At 45.2% G+C, this 16,056-nt stretch overlaps 1 protein-coding gene across 1 annotated transcript in view; it reads left to right on the top strand.

Moving 5' to 3' along the window:
* Nucleotides 1-9,914: 9,914 nt before the first annotated feature.
* The window catches only part of LOC104168952 (glutamate receptor 1-like), a gene marked incomplete at its 3' end in the record, with an annotated part of 61,793 nt that continues 55,651 nt past the window's right edge, over nucleotides 9,915-16,056 (top strand). The window contains exons 1-2 of the mRNA XM_009709733.1: nucleotides 9,915-10,159; nucleotides 12,283-12,420. Of these exons, the coding sequence (XP_009708035.1) occupies nucleotides 10,078-10,159; nucleotides 12,283-12,420 (220 nt within the window). The remainder of the gene's footprint in view (nucleotides 10,160-12,282; nucleotides 12,421-16,056) is intronic.

Below are 16,056 nucleotides of genomic sequence, written 5' to 3' on the forward strand. Positions count from 1 at the left end.
CTCATCATCTAAAGACCTGTCTCTAGGTGGTGGGACACGAGAAAGAAAGCCAAGATGAGCGTCCGTGTTGTGCTCTCATTATAACACTAATGGGAACAGGGCAGCAGAGCTAAGAAGACAGCAGAGATACGTGATGGGGAATTACGCTTTGCTGTAGAGGCTTTCTTGCGGTGACAGATATAGCAACAGCAGACCAGGTTCCTACTGGCTCAAAGCCTCTTTATAATGGCATTTTACAGAAGTGGTATTATTTGGCAGAGGAAGGCGGGAAGTCCTGGTAACTGCAGCAACACCCAGTTGGGTTTGGTAGGTTTAGCTTTGCTGCAAGGTACCAAGGAGCTGTTAATGAATAGGGATATTTTGGGGGGCATCTGGTTTTGTCACAGTAACTGCAAGGTACAGACACTCCCCTTTGCAGGTTTGGGGAGAGGAGGGGACCAAGAAGGGTTTTTCTTGTACAGCAAACATAGCTTCTGAAAGTGAGGAGGCTGGTGGGAGGGGAGGAAGAGGGGGGGAGAGCGAGCAAGCACATATTATATTCCAACTGTTTCCACGGTGACATTTCATAATCACAACTCTTGGGGGAAAACGCTTCATTGCAAAAGCTGGAGGAGGCAAGACGGCTTTGTGGATGCAGCCGGAGAGGGGATAACTCTCCCAGCACCTGTGGCTCACCATCCGGAGGACTTGGAAGCAGGGACCAGCTAAACTCATGAGGGTGTAGCGCAAGCCCTGGGCAAGGAATTGAAATGCATAGCAATTATCATCTCCTTCCTTTTATTTCAGGGATGAACATTTATAAATAAATATGATATCATCACACTAGATAGGAAGTCTAAATATCTTCTGTTTCTTGGCAGGAATGAGGAAAAGAGAGATGCATGTAGAAAAGAGCCCATAAGATGTACATAGCAAAGCATAATCAAATAGCTGAAACCAACCTGTAGTTAATGAATTAGGTCACCAGGTCTTTGCATTCTACTTTGTCTCTCTTTGCTCTCAGTCCTGGAGTTGTAGTGTGCAAGTGAACCCCAAGCAGATCGAAACCTGCCCATTCATTACAAGGGCTGGTTGCACAGTGTCCAGAAGAAACCAGTGCTTTGCTAGAAGCGAGTCTCACAAATCAAGTGGTGGCATGTTATTAATTTTACAAAGCAGCACCATGTTCACCTGAATCACTTCCAAACGTCTGTGGTTCCCTGTGTTGTTTTAGGCAGTGTACCACTTGCCATCATGCTGCTACAGATGGCAATAGCTCTTGGGGGCTTTCCTACGAGACGTGGGCAGGGGAGGCAAGGGCTGTGACAAGTACACAAGGCTTTCATGCTTGGGGACTTTCCTTTAGTTTCTGCAGCACAGAGAGCTGTACCACGGAGTTCAGTCCCAGCTCTCCTGCAGTTTCTGTGAGTTTAGGCAAATTTCTTCCTCTGCCAATGTCTTGGATGGGATAAATGCTCTTTTTCTTATATCAGTGACTACTGGTAGCTGGACGATTGAAGCTTTCTGTGGGCCGGGTAGCATGATGCTGTAGGTTGAATGCTGCTGCTTGTGCAGAGCCTAATAGGAGCATTAGGTTCCTCGAGTAACATGACTCAGTGCAGCTGCCCGATAGTCCTAGACTGTATTTGAAGCAAATACACTTAGAGGTATAAGATTTCTAAAGCAATCACTGCATCATTAGATTCCTCAAAAAAATCTCATTCACTCTTTTTTTTAGGTGACTAAAGCTGCACAGCTCTGTGTTTTTTCTGTAGGACTGCATGGAGCTTGCTAATGATTTGCTCTGTCTGATTTCCACTCGCTCTAATTGCAGGCGTTGTTACATCGGGTTGCAAACTTTGTGGTGCGCTGGGTGACGCAGTGTTTGTGTGCTGATCTTTCTGTCTTGGTCTGTTGTTGGGAGAACAAAGGAAGTCTAGCTTTCTGTTTGTAATACAGCACTGATCTGTGCTTGTGATATACAGAAAGTCTTGGGCAAAAATCTTGATGAGCACAGAAAGTCTCTAAACATGGGACATCTCCAGAAACACACAGCGTAACAGGGCCTGTATCGTCTTTCTTATCTCTCCCTTCCAGCCTGGACAACAAGACGATACTCTAAAGACGACATTTGTTTCAGATTATATCCTTAGCTCTCTGTCATTTCTGTGGTATCTTAAGGATGAAGAGGAGAAATTATAGATAACCTACAGATCCTCATCCACCCACTAAGCTCTTTGCCCAAATAGAGCAGCCTAACAGCAAGAGCTCAGCTGAAGACCTTGCTATTGAGTGTCGGTAAAATGCAGTTCCCCGTACCAGGTCCTATTGCACAGGGGAGAGAACTGTTGCTGCTGCCGAACGCATCCCCTTCCCGCTCCGATTACACAGCTGCAGAGCTGGCAGCAATGTCCCCTGGCATATCATAGCGACTGGCCAAGCTACGGAACCGCGGAGGGCTTAGATGCTCTGACAGAGAAGCAAAAAGCTGGGACATCCCACTGCTGTGGACCTCTGCCACACATTTGTAGAAAATTACTTTGTGGAACTTAAAAAATGTTTTTGGAGCTGTAGAAGAGGATCAAAGACACACCTGATGGAGTGCCTCTAGGCCAGGCGGTACTTCGACTACCTGGAGCTCCTCATTCCCCCTTCACCTGTTCTTTCAGCTAAGTGGTGCCAGTCTTTTCAATCTCCTCTCTCCAGCTCTAATGATTTTCTGTGTCCCATCCTGAAGGCTTTTTGTTTCTTCTCTGTGCTTTCTCCAAGAACAGATGGGTGTTGGATTTCCTATTCATTCAGAAACTGCAAATCTCAGTTTATTCCTCTCCTTAACTGGAACCAAAAGCATTTTGCTTTGATATCCATTAAGAATTTAAACAGCTTCTCATATAAAATTACATAATGGTATCTTATATCACAATGGCTTTTTCTTCTGACAGTATTTTGAGAGAGTTCAGGTTATTTGTGCAGGGTCTGCACATGCAAAGAAAGAAAATCTCTCCCTGTAGACTTTTCACAGGTGTTTATCTCCAGTCAGTTATTAGTCCTTGTGAAATCAAACCCATTAATACATACAGACTGCTAATGTGTGATACACCATGCTATGAGCAAGACTACGACAGTCAGACAAGGGAGGATTTTGTGTGATTGTGTGGTTTGATCCAACACAGCGATTCCTATTTCTCTCCGAGATAAAGCATGGGTAGCAATTAAGGAACGAGAATAAGCAATGTGAATATTGAGTATTGACTGCAGAAACTAGTGACAGAAAGACATTGATAGTTCTGGTGATTTTTTAGCTTTTCTCCTTTGTGGATAGACTTCCCCCTTCCCAGCTGGTAGCAGGCAGCCTGCTACAGTAGGATGTGATGCAAGGACTGGAAATTGATACTTCTTTTCTTGACTCACTCCAGTCCAAAGCTTTGATTCCTTTGACTATTAGAAAGGCCAAGATCAGCCACCCTAAAGCACAGCCCACATGTTTGTTTATCTCGTGTGTTAGCAAAGCAGCCTGGGAAACGCTGAGCCAGATGGTAATGATGGGATCTTTGCAAGACTGTTTGAATTGCGGCAATTGCTTGCTGCTGCTTTTTGGGTTTTTTTCTTCCTAAATCAGCATCCTTTTATCTTCCTCATTTCACGTTTGTTTTCTGCGCGTCTTGGGTTTGATGCCAGGGATTAAAAATGAGGGCTGATTCATATATCAATATTAAACTGCATAATCACCTCAATCATTATTTGACTTCATCCGGAGCATTCACAACGTTTTGGAAACTTTGAGTGAAAGAAAACTTTGTCGCGTATATGAACGTTTGACTGAGCTATTGGTAACCAGAATTTCTGATTTAGGTTGTATCCCCTGTGTCTGGCTTTTCACAGTAAAAAAATCTTCTTACCACATATTTTCAACAATTTTTTGAATAGTTCTATTTTATTTGTTTTTCCATTCAATGAGAAAAATAACATGACAGCACAATCTGTGGCAATAGTCTGGGGGGGGCTATTAAACAATGGTAGACCTACTGTAAATTTAATGTATTACCAGTAATTTCTGCTTCCTGTGTTGAGGCTTAGAGAAAAATAAGGTGCTTTAATAACAAACAGGGATCCACCCACAACTCTGATTTATGTTTATGACTCAGCAAAGAACGTAAACTGAGACTAGGCCACAGAGTGTTTCTATAAGTAGTTATAAATCAACCATTCACCAGGAGAAAAAAATGAGTACTAGCAGCCTTCCCTACATGGGGAAGACAGTGTTTTTGGGGTTGCAGATGGCAAAGCCTTCTTTCAGGGGAGTCAGTAAAGGGGTCAGTCAGGATCCATCACAGATCCGTACTGTTTTCATAAGTGCTCACGTAGATGTTGACCCAGCGCAAGGCTGTTTGCATCATTGTCTATCTGAACTGTCCCTAGTTGAGCACGTCAAGTCCGTTCGATGGAAGGAAACCCATCATCAACAGGCCAGCTGGATGGCAGGACAAACACCTCTGGAAAATAAAGTTGTAGATCTGAGCTTGTAGTGTTTGATGCTCGTATTCGACTTGGGCTGAGTGCGCAGGTTACGTCCCTACCTGACTCCAGGAAAGCCCCTGGCCATTTCGTGACAAAGGCTCCCCACCCAGCCATGCTGGGTGGCAGCCAAACCCAGCCCATGGGAGCCCACGGCCCTCGCCAAACTGATTGTACCCCATGGGTGCTCCGAGCCAAAGCACGGCATCCATTTGCCAGCTGCTGCTCATGAATCTCCAGCTGAAGGGTGCGCAGTGTTTTCAGTGCCACTCTGATTGACAGGTTTATCTTCCAGCCCATTTACTTCCTTAATTATCCCACAGTGAGCAAGAAGTCATTTCTTATAAATATGGTAATAAGCTGATCAGGTTGACAACAGAAGCACATTCTTGTACAGTTTGTGGAAAAAGCCCACTTTCCCCAGTTTCAGTTCACACCAGGCTTCCCCCATCTGCAGTCAGTAAATTAAGAAACACTATCTGGTGACCTTAAAACATCAGCCCCCAGATGTTTGGCATCAGTCAGGACCTGCTGGGAGCTATCCCCATCTAGGGTGTTGTCCCTGTCCCACATACTCGCATTTTAGCACAACTGGAAAAGGATGAAGCTCATGTTTCCTTTAACTTCTCTGAGTTGCTTCTGGGATGTCAAAGCTTTTCATTTGGACAACTCTAGCTGCCATGTGAAGGAGAGAGGGGCCATAGACACCTCAGGCCTGACTCATTGATGGGGGGAGATTTTTTTCCACCTGATACCAAACATTGCCGAGGCTATTTTTGTAAAGGAGATTCTACCAAAAATTATTTGGTGACTACAGTTTGTAAATGCTCTTTTTCAGCGGTGTAAATAATACCTTCCGGGTTTAAAAGATTGAAGCAAGTGCCTGATGCTAAAATAAACCTTACAGACATATGGGGAAATGACCATAAAGAGCCTGAAGTCCCCATTTCTACTTAGGTGTTCAAAAAATGTTTAGAAGTGGCGCTTTGAGACATGGTTCAGTGGGTTTAGCGGGCATGGTGGCGTCAGGTATACGATTGGACTTGATGATCTTTGCGGTCTCTTCCAACCATAATGATTCTATTACTCTACTTCAGTAGGAATTTTCTGAATAAGGATGAATGAAGGGCTAAGGGCTTGGTCGCAGGTCCAAAATCCATGTGTGGGCTGAAACCTGCTTTAGAAAACCCAATGGGAGTGTAACAGGCCGCAGAGACACTCCTGCCCCTCTGCAACAGCCCCACGTGCCGGCAAACACCCTTGAATTGTGCCGCCCGCTCCTGCCTGGGCGATCCTGCGAGTGTGTGTGTGCACGTAGAGCACACGTACGCCTTCCTAACCGAGTCTATCAGTGTCATTTTCGTGTGGGTGGCACCAGTGACTGTGCATATGTTTGCTAGGTGTAGGTGTGCCGAGGGCTATCTGCACACACACTTCCCGGTACGTCGGTGCTGTGAATGGAGGGAGCTGTCTCACCTCTTTTCCTTTTTTGATCACTTCCAAAGTCTCCTCATTTTGAATTTCTGGAGTCTGTCCTTTCAGCACCTGCGCTACGATCGTTCCTTGAGAGGTATATTATCCAAAATAACAAAACTGAGGTGAACAAGGTGGGGAGAGAAATGCATGTGACTGCATTAGCATTCATTTATGCCAAGGCTCTGTGAAACCCATACAAGAGTCTGTGTTGTTTGGAGTTTATTTAAATTAATCACTATGATTACATTTTGCTTTTTATCAAAACCCTCCTATAGAGATTGTCCAGCTAGAAAATAAAAGGAATTTCAGAAATAGTAGCATTTCAATAGCTTCTTTAAAGACATTCAGGAGCATCATGTAAAACACAGTGGACACTGGGAGAAATAATTCTGCTGGGAGGTCGGACGGATGCTGAGTTCTGTTGATTTCCTCATTTTTCAAGGCTGGAGGCTTCTGCATGTGAATGAGTCCTTTGTTTTTCCAAGGCTTCTGGTACAGAAATATATCTGCTGCAACAACTGCTTTTTTCCTATCCTGGAAAAAAGAGTTCTGATAGTGAAGGCAAACCATTCTGCTCATGTGGACAACTTCACGTCATGCAAAGCAGAGCAAAGAGAAAGGTGACAGACTTCTCGGAGACAAAATTCTCTGGTATGCAAAACCTTGGAGCAGAAATGGGTGAGAACCTTTGTCGTCACCCAGTACAGCAAAGTCAGCTCCAGGCAGGGCACAACAGGAACAGTAGCTCTAATGTATTCATTTTCTTATTCTCAAGTCTGGCAAAGATCTTAAGCGAAGCAACTACACTCTTTTAAATTTAATTTATAGCATTTCTTACCTTAAATTGAACAGCGTTTTTTTTTTTTTTTAGATATATATTTATCTAATTCTTTACAGTAAATTGCATGGACTAATCCCACAAGACCTTGCTGGATGTTTTCTGTTAACCACCAGATGCCTGCCTGTCCCACCTCTGTCTTGAGAATCCTTTGAGACAAAATACACATTTTCAAAACGCCAGTCCCTGATATTTTTAGTTGCCCCTGATTAAGACGGTAGTATGCAATACACTGTACTGAATGATATTTTTTTTTTTTCTGAAATCTGAAAGGAGGAATAAAAGCTCCTTCAATTGTTTTTAGGAATCTAGATAATTCAGTCGGGCTCTTCTCTCAGAAGACTGGGGGATTGATCTGTCTTTCTGTTGTGACCGCTCTTGTGACACTGAAGAGTCTCATCAATTTCCCAAGACTTAGTTTGCTGTTTAGCCAAAAGTTCAGAAGCTATATTGCTTTGATGTTGATTTAAAGAACCTTCAGAGCAACTAGAGTTAATTCCCAACATCCTTGTGCTAACAAACTCTGAATAAAATGCTGTTATCTACAGGGAAAAAGGAAATGAATACCTTCTTAAAATAATGATCTTATTACTACTTATCTTAGTACACTGTGGTGAGGTTCTCCTTGTTCAGCCACCTGCACTTTGAAAGGTTTATAGACAAAAGCAGCATTAGTAAGTAATGTGACTGTGCAAGCTTTTTGTGCGCTATTACAGTATTTTATTGTTATGGCCACTATTAGTATTATCAGATAGGCTGTTTGGGAGTTTTGAAAACATGCTAGCAACTTTCTGTTGGGCTGGTTATCCTTCAGTGCCTTTCTTTGGATTATAAATGCAGCTGTTTCTGTTAAATTCTGGATGGAAAGCAAGAGCCTACAAAACTGATCAGCAGGTTATTTTAGCCTCAAATCAGTATTGCTGAAATTATACAAGGAGCGAAATGGAAGTCTGATGAAGGTGCTACCTATCGACAGCAGGTGTAAATTTGTTGTGCTTGAATTACGACCCTGGGATGTCGGTCCCCCAGGCAGTGAGTCAGGGTAGGAGCATCCTTTGGCCACCTGTAACTGACTCCTGAGTGCCCAAACAATTGCTCTAATGAACCTGTGGTCTCTGGCACTGAGAGTCATTGCCCTGGTCAAGGGTGGTTTGGTGAAAAAGAAATCTATCCTAGAAGGATGTTCTATTGCTTGCCATAAGAAAGATGCAAGTCTTCTAGGCTCTGTTTTTTGCAGTGTAGTTCCACATACCGTCCTTGTAAAAGGCCACAAAGTTGCAGGCAACAGTGCAACTCCTCTCTGATGCAAGGTATTAGAGTACAGTGCTGAGACCCTATACCTACTCTGGCATTTATGTGGGTGTTTAAGCATTTTGTCATCCCAGAAGTCACAGTGAAATCCACAAAACTGTCTAGGAAGAGGTTAGAGATCCCAAACTCTTACTCGCGGAGATGAAATGAAGGCCTGCATAAGGATCATGGTCCATTCTCCTTTACCCAGGGCCTGTGCCCATAGGCACATGAGAGATGATTTTCCAACCATTGTCATGTTTAGCTGTGGAGATAGCGCATGCCCACGAATGATGCTGCTCTACCTAAGGACTCTGTTGCAGCTGGCAGGAAGGGCTGTATGGGGAAAGAAACCGGTACTAAATCTCTTTCAGAGGAAATCGAAGACCTGCCAACAAAAAGATGCTACTACCTCTGTTTTCAAGACTATTCTGTTCATAAAATGCTTGAGGACGTAACTTTATGGTGCAGGGACACTACTCTTTATGTCATACCTGGGCCCTGTGGCCAACAAGGAATGTCTCTGTGCTACTGCAGATTTTGTAGGCTTTGGTCACATCCCATTTCGGTTATCCCACTCTGCAGAGTTCCCATCTGTCCTACTGTTCCTTACATGGGGGTAGTTCCCGACCTTTGAACATTGGTCACCACTCTTTGATGCTCTTCCAATTTAACCACATGCTTTTGGAGATGGAGAGTGGATGGAGAGTGGGGACCCCACACCAAACCACAACACAAGGCATCTAAGTCCTATTTCTAACTCTGTCCTAAACATCCTTTTTTCTTTCTGATTCCTCTCTGCTATTTACCCTTTGTGTGTACTAAGGCTACAAATGGTAAGGGCAGAATTGCTGTGCTTGGACGTGGGTATCCAGGTTCTGGCACAAGAGGGCCCAAGTTTGGTTTGGGACTTTATAAGTTTCAGAGGGGAATGGCTGAATTTTCTTTCCTTTCTGAGGTGGCTGTAGCTCTGTGTTTACAGCAGTTCTTCCTCAAATATTTCTAAATCCCAGGTTGTGCCCAGGATCTGTTTTTTATCATTGTTACTTTTAATGATTTCCCCCCCCTTTTGTTTTTGAGCAAAGCTGCGTATGATCTAGTGAGCTCCAACCTCGTTAGAACTGCCACAAAACAGCTCCTATAATGATCCAGGCTAAATTAACCTCCTAATTTCAGAAGCCTGTCCTGTCTGATGCTGCTGGTGAGCACAGATTCCTCCACATCAAGAGCAGGGGTGAAAAGCCTCATAGGTTAACGGTGGGAAGGAAAAATCAATGGGAAAGGTGATGGGGGGGTTTCCTATTTTCATCCTTTGGGACCTCTTGTCTGTTGCTCCGAAATCCTTTCTTCCAAGGCACGTTTGCAGGATACGATCCTCTTTGTTATCCTAATGAGCCAGGCTGTAGAGACTGATCTGTTCAACGCCTGGACCAGGGGTGAGAGCCTAGGTTGGGAAGCGATGGATGAGAGGCAGAGTTTAAGCCCTTTCTCTAGAGGAGTTTGCCACCTACTGATTCACAGGTTCCTTCTAGCTCCTGCCAAGAGAAGTTGAGAGGGAAAGCCGGGAATTTAGGGGTAGGTAGGAATTGCCCTTAGAGACCCCATCTAGGACCCCCGAGGGGAATAGCCAGGGTGGGGAGGGGGAGTGCGGGATGCGGTACCCAGCTGTTGAGCTCCAACTGGGAGAAAGGGAATGAGCTGGGTGGAAGCGGGTGGCGTGTGCGTGTGTGTGTTGTGTGTGGCGGGGGAGGGATGTGGATGAGGAGCGGGCTCTCTTTCTTTCTCCCGGGGCTCAGTTAATCCTGCTGCCAGGCGGTGTTAAGCAGCAGTCTCAGCGCTGGATTCCGAGCGAGGGAGAGGCGCAACCCCGAAGGCGCAGCGGAGGGGAGGCGAGAGAGGCGGCTAAAGAGAGCAGAGCGGGGGAAAAATCAAATCTATGCTTGGAACTGGGCTTCTTTTTCGCCAATGCAAAAGGGAATATGCAGCACATTTTTGCCTTCTTCTGCACCAGTTTCCTAGGGGCGGTGTTAGGGGCCAATTTCCCCAACAATATCCAGATAGGTGAGTGCAGAGCTCGGGGCCGTGCGGGAGTGATGAGCCCCGGCGAAGGGGTAGGGGTGGAGGGAGGGGGCGGTGAGGGAAAACTGACCCGTTCGTTTGCTTGCAAAGGCAAAATCTGTGTGTGTGTGTGAGAGAGAGAGCGAGGGGCTGGATTTGTGCGTTGGTACCAGCTTTGCAAGAGCAGAGATGTATCAATTTGGCTTTGGGGGAGGGGAAGATTGGGAAGAAATGCTTGCACACACAGCAACAGAGAGAGAGAAAAGTGGCTCTGAAATGGAGGAAGCACGAAAAAAAAATATCTGTTTCTTGCTCTGAGAAATGCCTGGGCTGCCATTGTGCGTTGCTGCATTTGCAAAAGCAGCAGTTGCATTATACGTTTTTGTGAGGATGCTCTCATCTGTAGGTAACTGGGACGAGAGGTAACAAACAGGCGCTCTCTGTTGTTGTTGCTAAAGAATAAGGGCAGAGCTATTGGAGGAAGATTTTCCATTGAAGTCTCTTTTCATTTCATGCTACTCGCTTCCCCTCCGCACCAGCAGTGCCTGTTTGATTCCCTTCTCCCTTCCTGTAACTTCTCAGTGCTCCTCTCCCTCCCTCCCCAGGTTTATTATTACTCACCCATTGATCTTTATTGACGATTGTTTGTAACCTACCCTCAAATTCTCTTTCCTTGCATGCCGATTTTATCTCCTGCCTCCCTCCTCTTTACAATGCCAATCAATTGCTAATCCACCAAGTTTAGGTAACTCCTGCCCGACTCCAGCTGCACAATCTGTGCTTTTATTGCTGTTGATGCTGCATCCCTGTCTCCCTCCCTCCCTGCCTCCCGTTAACCCCAAATTTATGCAACAGCCCAGATATTTTCCCTGTCAACAATGACATATAATAGCTTTAACTCGGTTACTACCATCTTATTCCTCTGACACCCATGATTAGCCTGGGGGTGGGAGGAACGGGGGAGGTGGGGGAATATTCGTGCACAAATAGCCCTTTCCAGACAACGGGATGCCCTCTATACTAAAGATGTGCAAAGTCCCGTTAATAGCAGGTCTTTGCACATTTGTTTCTTGCCCAAGCCACCTGCTCTGGAGGGTGGGCATTAATATTTTCTGCTTTTTAATTTTAATTCTACCTTGTTGCTAAGTGCTTTGTTTCCATACTCATGCCAATAACAGCGCTTCCTTTAAATGCATATAGATTACAAGACAGTCTGTATTTAATGGCATTTTTCTGGAGGCTGTGAAGGGATCTGCTGCAAGCCCAGTTTCCTGCTGGGGAAGCGGCAGGAAACTTTTCCTAGGGCTGGGTTATCGCAGCATTTTGTTCCAGGTCCATTAGGGGAGAAAGGCTCTGAGCCTTGGTCCAGTCTGGTCCCAGTTCCTATCCTTATTTGTATCATGATGTGGTTCTGGGCTTATCTGTACTTCTGCTCAGATCGATCCCTTTGAGGGTCAAGCTTTTGATTTCCTGCCTTCTTTGGGTTTGGCCACTGTCACCTGTTAAATTTAGGGTTTTTCCATGCAGCAAACTTCCAGTAGCAGCAGTTGTTTGGCCATGGGTCCCACGTCGCTCTGGCTCTCGCAGCCCCGTCCCCATCCACCCAGCACTGCACCTGTCAGGCCAGGCTCAGCCAGTCTGCCCCGTACCCCTGAGTCCCATGGTGTGGGGGAACCCCTGCACCCCTTCTGGAGCAAACACCTCCTCTTAGTCAGCAGGGTTTAAACTGAGCCTAATTACAAGTGAGAGGAAGAAAGACTCATTCCTCCTTTGTAAAGGTAACATTGACAGCGCTTCCATTTCTCTTCCTTAAAGTTAGGAGGTTGAGCCAAACCCCATGCTTCATCCCGACACCGCAGCCTGCTGGGCCCAGGGATGGATCAGGGCTCCTATAAATGATCCAGGCATTGCATAATGCACGGGCTGGAAAGGTTTTCTGCTCCCAGCCTGTCCGCAGCGGGCACAAACACCCCGGGGTCTTGCGTGCTGGAGGGTTTCTGAGTGTAGAGGCACTCCCTCGGCTGGGGAGCTGTAGCCTCTGCTCGCAGGAATAGTTTGGATTGAAGAGGTTGCTAATATGGGTGTGCTTAAGACCTTTTTTCTTCTTGTTCTGTTTTTCTCCCCAGGGGGATTATTTCCTAATCAACAGTCCCAGGAACATGCGGCTTTTAGGTTTGCATTATCTCAGCTCACAGAACCCCCTAAGCTCCTTCCCCAGATCGACATTGTGAACATTAGTGACAGCTTTGAAATGACATACACCTGTAAGTAGCAGCATTTGCCGTGCTTTCTCTTACTTTGGTTTCTTTATGCCTGGCTGGGTTTTTTGGCGTCTGAAATACGGGACATCTTGCTCCAAACATGCAGCTTGCTTTTAGGATCCATGGAAGAAAACCCCAAACACACGGGCAAAGGATTTCTGAATCATTTTGGTTTGTGCTAAGATCTAGGAGTGAGGTAGCACTGCAGTTATTCAGCACGTCTTGCATTTTCTCTTTCATTACTTCCAAAGTGGTATAAAACCCCCAACAATTAATTTCCTCTTGTTTCTCTAACCTCTGCCCGACTCATCATGTTGAGGTTTCATTCCCATATTTCCTGTAGCCGTGATATACAACAAAGACACCCCTTTCCACCCACGGGAAGCACAGAAGTCTCTGTTTAGTGTGAACAACTTCTTCTTCAGCCCCAGTTTAGCCATCTGTCCTTGTAATTTAAGAAAGACCTAGCAGAAAACAGCAGCTTGGTGCAAGCAAGTGGAGTCCAGATCCACAATAAGGGGCATGCCTAATAACAACAGAGAGGTAAAAGAGTTCTAGTTTCAAGAACCAGCAAAATCATTGGCTTTAAAAACAAGTATTAAAGACTGAATTCACACCGCAGAGTTGACCCTAGGGTATATTTGCACCCTGCTAAAGCACAACACATTAGCGGTGCTTTCTTGTTGTATGATGTAGTTGGGAAAAGAAAAAAACTGGCTTGCCAGGTAATGCCAAGATTAACAGCAACAAATAAGACTAGGAGGGAACCAGAGGAAAACAAAAAACCTGACACAGCCCTGTGGTTGCATTAGGGGCTGTTGCAGCATTTGCTTCCCTTGGAGCGAGCGGTGCGGTGCTGGGCACAAGGGGCTCGCACCACCGGGATGCGATGCACAAAGAATTTCTTGGTTCAGCCTGGTGTCAGCCGCTGCTTTCACTCTCTGAGCCTGTGTCTGTATGAGGACTGTCGGGAGGGACTGGAGGAACCCTTCCCTTTGTAAAGCCTGTTGGATTGTTGTTGGCTCACGTCCGTAGTATCCTTTTGATTCACTAAAACATCCTCTCTGCAGTTTAGTCATGTGGAGAGTGGGGTAGAGTTGGACACAAATTGTTCTCTCTGCTAAGAGATACACAGAAGGGAAAAATGCTTTCCTGCAAAAAGAACCAGGAATGTACAGCAGAAGAATTAATAAGGCTCTTTGAAGGAAAAAAAAAAAAAAGTTGCGATGTTTTTCTGTTGCAGGATTTGCAAATACAAGATTGCAGGAATTTCCTGGCCAGTATGATACAGGAGAGAGAGAAGTGACAATTTGGCCACACTTTCATTGGAGTGTCTAATGACACATCTAAAGATTTTTCTATTTTCCTTAATATCCTTCTATTTGCCAAGAACAAGGTTTCCATCAAGGAAGAGCAACTATTTCAGCTCAATCCAATGGCACTTCCTTGGCAGGAAAACTAGACAAATAGAAGAAAAAAGACAGACCTCGCATCTATCAAGGGAAAGCGTCACCCACCTGGGGTAGAGTTGCTGACTGTGGCTGGGGATGAGCTATTTCAGTGCTGATCGCAGAAAGAAAGCAGAAACTGCAAGAATATCAGTAGAATAAATTCCGCATCTGCGCATAGTTTTTGCTCCCTCTCTACGTCTGCCACTAATGGTTTTGTTTACAGCATTAATGTTCATAGGAAGGCCACGATACTGGTTATGCCTCAGAAATCTGTCATTAGTAGCACAGGGGGCGGGGGTGGTCTCACAAAAGCTGAATGGAAGCAAGACAGCCTCCCAAAGGATGTTATATTTGAGCTCTATGTAGGGCACATTGTCCTAGATCAGGCCAGCAGAGCACTCTGCACAGTCCAACTTCACTTGTCCTCATTTTTCTTTTCTTATAATTAAAAACTTCCTAAGTTCTTCCAGAGCATGGAAGGCAGCATTTGTTTTGTAAGCACAAAAGAAAGTGTTATTACATGTACCCTAGGTGGGGGGGAAAAAACCAACCCCCAAAAAACAGGCTGTTAGGAGACCTGGTTTTAGTACTCTAGGGCTGGAGTGAAACTTTTGCCAGGAATTATCTCCTTCCTCACCTTCCAGCAAATTCCCTTCCCAGTTGCCAAGACTAGGTATCAGCAGAAAGATCTGTTTATTTACAGAGAATAAAAACTCTGCCCACACAGTGGTCCTTATCTTCTGCGAAAAGACTGGCCATGCTACCAGTTAAAAGTACCAGGTTTTGTTCCCATGGAGATAGAGAACACAGCGTTTCCTTGTCATTAGCATTACCTGTTTCTCTGATGGTTAAGTCAAGGGTGTTTGGTCCGTATAAACCTGGTACTGCTGCTATCAGGGTCTCCACTAGAATATCTGAGGAAGACTGGTAGGTCCCAGCCCCATGGCAAGCCTTGCCTTATGCTAGGATCCGGCCTCATGTGCTAAATGTAGTTCTTATGGCCTGAAGCAGCATCATCCAAAATACAGAATATCTATTAAGAATCAGTGGTGATGGCAGAAGTAAAAAACCTTGTTGGGCAGCTTGCAGGGCGATGATGAAGTGGCAGGATGAACTGCAGCAAAATGACAGCACCCTGTCTAAGGAGATCATATGCAAAATGTATTTCAGCATCAGCTGTGACACTCTCTACCTCTGCCTGACATATATCTGCTTACCAGTTAGGATGAGCAAGCTTTGGTGTCACAGTGGCTGAATTTACAGTATGAGATGCACCCATTTGTGCACAGGTGACAGTGATAGGGAGCCGTTAATGATGTGCTAGTGATGATCGTAAATTGGTAACAATAATACCCATGAAAGTGATAAATCTGTAAAATATCAGGAGGCTGCTGTTGTTGCTGGGCTGTCACTGTGACTTTTGCATTTCTGATGCTTCCAGTTGTGGACTTTTTATTATTATGCTGTGATTGTGAATACCCCTGCGTGGGGCAGCGTTGATCTGTGGGTCCCATGGTACCCCGTGTATAACACATCAGTAGGTTATGATTTTAAGCAAACTGTAATCGTTAAGAAAACAAAAACAGTTAGTAGATACCATGTGCGGTAGCCTCGTATTTCATGTGTGTGGTTGATGCTGATGTTGTTGCATCACTGAAACATGGGCACATTTCAATAACTGAAATATCTTCCTGAATTCATTCCATCCCATCCCACGGAGTAGGTGGTAATGGACAGGCTCTGTGTTTGCAGCTGGGTGCATGTTGTGGCTTACCAGTATACAAGTACACACCTGCTGCTTTGAAGGTTCTTAACTGAAGGTTGGGAGACTTTATATTTTTGTGCTGTTTCTTCAAAGGCCAAGGCAATTATTTAGGGGGAAGGTGAATTTAGAGTCCTTCCTTCAGCAGAAGTACATATCAGTGCCAGGTAACTCTAAAGGGTAAAACGATGGTGTGGTGTAGCTGAAAGGTTTGCCTAGTGACATAGCAGAGCAAAACCCTTCTGATCAGCTTTAAAGACATGTTCACAAGTTCTGTCTTCAGCCATGTTTGGAAAAGAGCTTTACGGCCTCAACACAGTCGCTAGTGAACTCTGCCTTGTTGGGTTTTGCCATGACTGACTGCACTCCGGGCAGACCTACCACGGCAGGTTTGATGCTGCAGGTTGATGCTGCAGAGGTGTGGGA

Source organism: Cariama cristata, unplaced genomic scaffold (genome assembly GCF_000690535.1).
Source record: "Cariama cristata isolate BGI_N322 unplaced genomic scaffold, ASM69053v1 scaffold1461, whole genome shotgun sequence".
In the NCBI taxonomy this organism is placed as follows: Eukaryota; Metazoa; Chordata; class Aves; order Cariamiformes; family Cariamidae; genus Cariama; species Cariama cristata.